Source organism: Eublepharis macularius, chromosome 4 (genome assembly GCF_028583425.1).
Source record: "Eublepharis macularius isolate TG4126 chromosome 4, MPM_Emac_v1.0, whole genome shotgun sequence".
In the NCBI taxonomy this organism is placed as follows: domain Eukaryota; kingdom Metazoa; phylum Chordata; class Lepidosauria; order Squamata; family Eublepharidae; genus Eublepharis; species Eublepharis macularius.
This window is the reverse complement of record NC_072793.1, coordinates 95,527,360-95,532,269: the sequence shown is the minus strand read 5'-3', so window position 1 is coordinate 95,532,269 and position 4,910 is coordinate 95,527,360. Positions and strand designations below refer to the sequence as shown.

General features: G+C 42.6%; 1 protein-coding gene across 1 annotated transcript in view; it reads right to left on the bottom strand.

The window, feature by feature from the left end:
- Positions 1-4,372: 4,372 nt before the first annotated feature.
- RBM6 (RNA binding motif protein 6) overlaps positions 4,373-4,910 on the bottom strand; it is a 90,437-nt gene continuing 89,899 nt past the window's right edge. The window contains exon 21 of the mRNA XM_054977037.1: positions 4,373-4,633. Within this exon, the coding sequence (XP_054833012.1) occupies positions 4,508-4,633 (126 nt within the window). The 3' untranslated portion in view covers positions 4,373-4,507. The remainder of the gene's footprint in view (positions 4,634-4,910) is intronic.

Here is a 4,910-nt window from a genome sequence, read left to right as displayed (position 1 = left end):
GTCTTCTACCCACAATGCTCTACACCACCCGCTTAGAAGTTTCCAGCGGCCGACAGGCTTAAGCTTCTCTATGCGCGCAGAATTCTGGGTACAGTAGTTCGCTTTTCCTATGCGGAGCGCTCCTTTGTTACATTTTGTCCGAGAAGAAATGACGCCCGAAAGGTTGCGAATGGGTCTTCGGGCTGGGTTTCGTCCCCATCTTAAAAGCCCTGCTGCCCAGCACTGCGATAGGGAAATTCTGATATCTAAAGTGCTTCCCTGCTTTCTTTCTGTATCGTACTTTGGAGTTTTCGTGCAACTGAACGTGTGCTAGGTTCACAAGAACTCGCTGGGCGTCCATCCATTTTGTGAGTGCTATATCGCCTGCAGCGACCGCCATTTGAAAAGCTCTCTGCATTTAATACGTACGTAGACCCTGAAAGTAAGTCTGATGAATACAGGGAGCTTATAGCTGAGCGCATAGGCTTGGTCTCTAAAGTCGTAGCGGAAACCCGCGTCTTTGCAACATCGTTTAGCACGACGGCTTATCGTAGGAAGTTCCAGCCCCATTTTGAGTCTCACAAAGCATAGGTATAAACGGATTTCAGGGCAGCAAAACTGCGGCACAGTCTTCGTTTGGGGTGGTCGCTTCCTTAGTCATGGGAAACGCGCACAAAGGGAGGCAGGCCTTTCAGACGAACTCTCAGCAAATTCGTAGGATATAGCAGGGAAACACTGACATGAGTAAGGAAACAGTCTACATTTTAACAAACCAGTCTTACAAAATGGCTGGAGGGGGCGTGTCTACTGGCATCTACTATTGCCCAGGCAAGGCTCATCTCGTCAGATCTCAGAAGCTAAGCAGGGTCGGCCTTGTTTAGTTATTGGATGGGAGACCTCCAACGAAGACGAGGGTTGCAGAGGCAGGCAATGGCAAACCACCTCTGATAGTGTCTTGCCATAAAAACCCCACCAGGAATCACCTTAAGCCTGTTATGACTTGACGGCATTCTTCACCATCGCACAAAAAAACCCTCAATTGCCCACAGAGCCTCTGAATACAGTAGCTTTACCGGCAGGGTGAAGGAAAAAAAAATTTCCCAACGAAAACACTGCAGTTGAGGAGTGCTAGTGCCTGGAAATGACCAACAAGAAAAACCAGCTAGAGTATCTGACTAGGATTTGGGAGACTCAGATTCAAAGTCTACACTCTGCCAGGCATACTTGCTTGCTGACCTTGGGCCAGTCACATACTCTTTCACTAACCTACCTCACAGGGCTGTTATGAGGATAAAATGAAGGAGAATAATATAAACTGCTTTGGATCTCCATTAGAGTTAAAGATGGTATGAAGGAAGTAAATAAGCAAGATTTAGGAACAGCAACTGGAATTCCACCACATCTGACTAAACAAGGTCCAGCAAAGAGTACCAGTTGACACAGGTGGAGTTTAAATGGCCTTCAACCTTCTTCCACTATTTGTGACTTTTTTAAATATCAGAAGCACAACTCAAGCATCACCAACCAGCTCAAAGGACCACTTGATGCCACTGGTGAAAATCACTGGGTACTATCCGTTTCATTATGCCCATAAATTTAGTAAGATGTGCCATATGATTCTAAACAAGTTTCATACAAGTAAATCCCACTGACTTCAATTAGAGCTACTCTTGACAGCATAGGATAGCAGCCTTGTAAGTTGTTCATGTATAATTTCATGCAAACTCTACCAGATGTCATATTTCTGGAAGAGGTGTTAAGTTCAAAACTGGATTTTAAACTGGTAACTTGCCAATTCAGATACTTGGGAACAGTTTGCAAAATATGTAGACCAGAGGTCCCCCAACATGATGCCCACTGACACCTGATTCTCAAGAAGTGTTTTTAGAAAGTATACAGGGCTTTGCCTGGTAGAGCGTATTAGCCATCAGAGATCTGATTGGCTGTACAGAAATTTTGTAAAAAATTGATTTGGCAGCAGCTGTCACTACATTAAATCCTATTCACTGTGACTAAAGGTCAAGAAAATATTTTTAAACATGCTCATTTTAAAAGGCATGAAGTGTTACTATTAGAGTAGGAGGTTATGCATAGCTTGAAGCCACCTCCCATGACAGCCATTTTGTGGCTACACCCATCACCTTGGATCAGAATTCCAAAAGTGCCCACAGACTCAAAAACGTTTGGGACCCCTGATCTAGAGTAATTAGTTCCAAGACAAACTAAATTAATTTAGAAATAATTTCATCTGAAACCAACAATATTTTCAGATAACTGATTTAAGCAAGCAAATCTGAGTTGAGACGAAGTCCTGTGAAACATGATTTACTTATAGAGAGAGGAGGAGGCTGAATCAGGCTGGAAACCAGCCTGTTAGTTTCTGCATGGATTACTTTACAGACAGGAAGTGAAAAACAACAGACTATTAGATATGCTGCCATCTTGTGATTGGGCAACCTTGGGTGGCAGGCTGTTGCAACTCTAAACCCCAACCTCAGATTGGGTAAGGTCTTCTGGACACAGTCCTGAAAAGGGGCAGCACAAGTGTGTGTGTGACTGTGACTGCGTGCACCTGAAGAGGGCTAGGGTGAATACTGTGCGGGGGGAGGGACTGGTGCTCAGCAACTGTTCTTTTTAGCAACTTTACTATGTTCTTTTTCCCCTTAACCTGCACCCCAGTTCTGTACTGTTATTATCCTAAAGTTGCCTTTGTAGAAAGTTGCTTTCAGTTTAGTTATGAAGCCATCAACCAAAAGAGAGATTGCGACCAAGAAATCAGGAGACTTGGAACAGCAGCTGTGAGGGAAGTAGAAAAGATCCTTAAAAGATAAGGATATCTTAATCCCTGTCCCTAGAGAGACAATCCAAATGATGGTATTCCCATGAAGACTGAAAAAAGCTGACAAGAAGAAAATTGATCCAAGATGGGTAGCCGTGTTTGTCTGTAGCAGCAGAAAATGAGCTTTGTGGTAGGGTATCTGAAGAAGTGAGCTGTGGCTAATGAAAGCTCATACCCTACCACAAATTTTGTTAGTCCTATAGGTGCTACTGGACTCTTGCTCTTTTCTACTGATTCATTTGAAAAAATGATTCATTTGAAATGCGGTGGAGGAGATTTCTGCAGATATCATGGATGGCCAAAAAGACAAGTAAGTGGGTACTAGATTAAATCAAGCCTGAATTCTCCCTATGACAAAATTGAGGCTATCATACTTTGGTCACATCATGAGAAGACAAGATTCTCAGGAAAAGAGGAAGACCTAAAACTTGATGGCTTGACTCTGTAAAAGAAGCTATGTCCTCCAGTTTGCAAGATCTGAGCAAGTCTGTTAACAGGACGTTTTAGAGGTATTTCATTCATAGGGTTGCCATAGGTAAGAGGTGACTTGGCGGCACATAGTACACACACATGATTGTAAAGTATTCTCTCTGTTCCTCTTGTATGTTCCAACAGCTTGCCAGCACTACTAAAACCCACATGGGAGCAACCGTACTTCTGGGCAGCTGTACTAGCACAAGAGGAGGTCCCTAACATGGGGGGGGGGAATATCCAGGCATGGGGGTAAGCAACTGAAGAGACAGTTCAGTATCTTGCCTCAAAGAGACACTGGAGGGTGGGGAGTGAGCACTTTCCAACCTGAGTCAGCTGGGCTACATGCCAGTGAGAGAAAGGGTCTTGCTGGGTGACTGAGGCAGAAAAGCGCTTTACAATCGTATTTACTGTGTAATTCTGGGAACCCTGCTGATGCCCAAATATTTACCAATTATACAGAAAACTCTGGATTCTAGTCAATATTGTAGTATAGTAATCTGGCTACAATATTTTTGTTTTCTTAAAATGCCAGAGAACGAGAGGCACACTCAACAGTAATGTATCTCCAGTGCCACAGACGTTCTTTAATTGTAGATGTCTGCCTAGTTCAAAGAATTTCATTGTGGGAGATACAGCATAAACCCTGGCGCTATACCAATTGAGGACAGGGTGCTCTGGTATGAGGCACACACCACCCCATTCCACACCAGATTGTCAACCATTAATGTTGAAAACTCAGTATTGGCTTAATTCACATGTAACAGATCATGCTGTAGCTCAGCTTCAATGTTTTCATACTTGTTTCTGCAAACTCCCTACTCCTAGATGCCCAGTATAAAGTGAGAAACTCTACACCCTTCTCTGCACAGTATGGACATGGAGATTCTTACCACATTCTGTTATCCAGCAGTCAACATCAATAAGATCAGTTGCTGAGCATTTACCACTTGTTCTGCCCTTGCCTAAGAGGCCTTCGTGAAGAAATTGCTATCTTGGAACTTCACTGCAGAGAAACATTAACAATTTATCTAATAAGATTTAGCTAAGGGAAATCCAGGGAAAGGAAAAGACAACCAAACACTCACTTTTCTGTTTTATTCCAAAAACAAAACAAACAAAAAACACTTCAGCAGCAAAAAAACATTGATTCGAAAAACCAGAGACAGACACAAAGGACTGAGGGGTAGAAGATGGGTTGGGTGTTGCTTTCCACATTTATTCAAGTTCCTTGTAGCGGGCAAACATGACTCTCCGCACAGCATCTCGGTAGGTTTCATTTGATTGCCTTCTGTTTGGTCTCCCTTGGGCCCCTAAGCCTGCTCCCCTCTTCCGAGTTTCTGCCTGGAAAAAGAATTATAAGAGCATTGCTTCTAGTAGTATCAGCATCCAGAAAAGGAACAATTACACTTTTTTGTAAAACATTATTTTGCTAGGAAAAGAAACATTTCTTAGTATGTAACAAATATACCCAAACCCATTTCAGCTATTTAAGCAAACATAGTTTAATATTGTTTGAATAAAAAGGATAAAACAGTGAACATATTGTTTAATACCTAGCCTTCCCAACAAATTTGTAAATAAGATTAAAATGTTGTGTCCTTTCCATAGTGACATACTA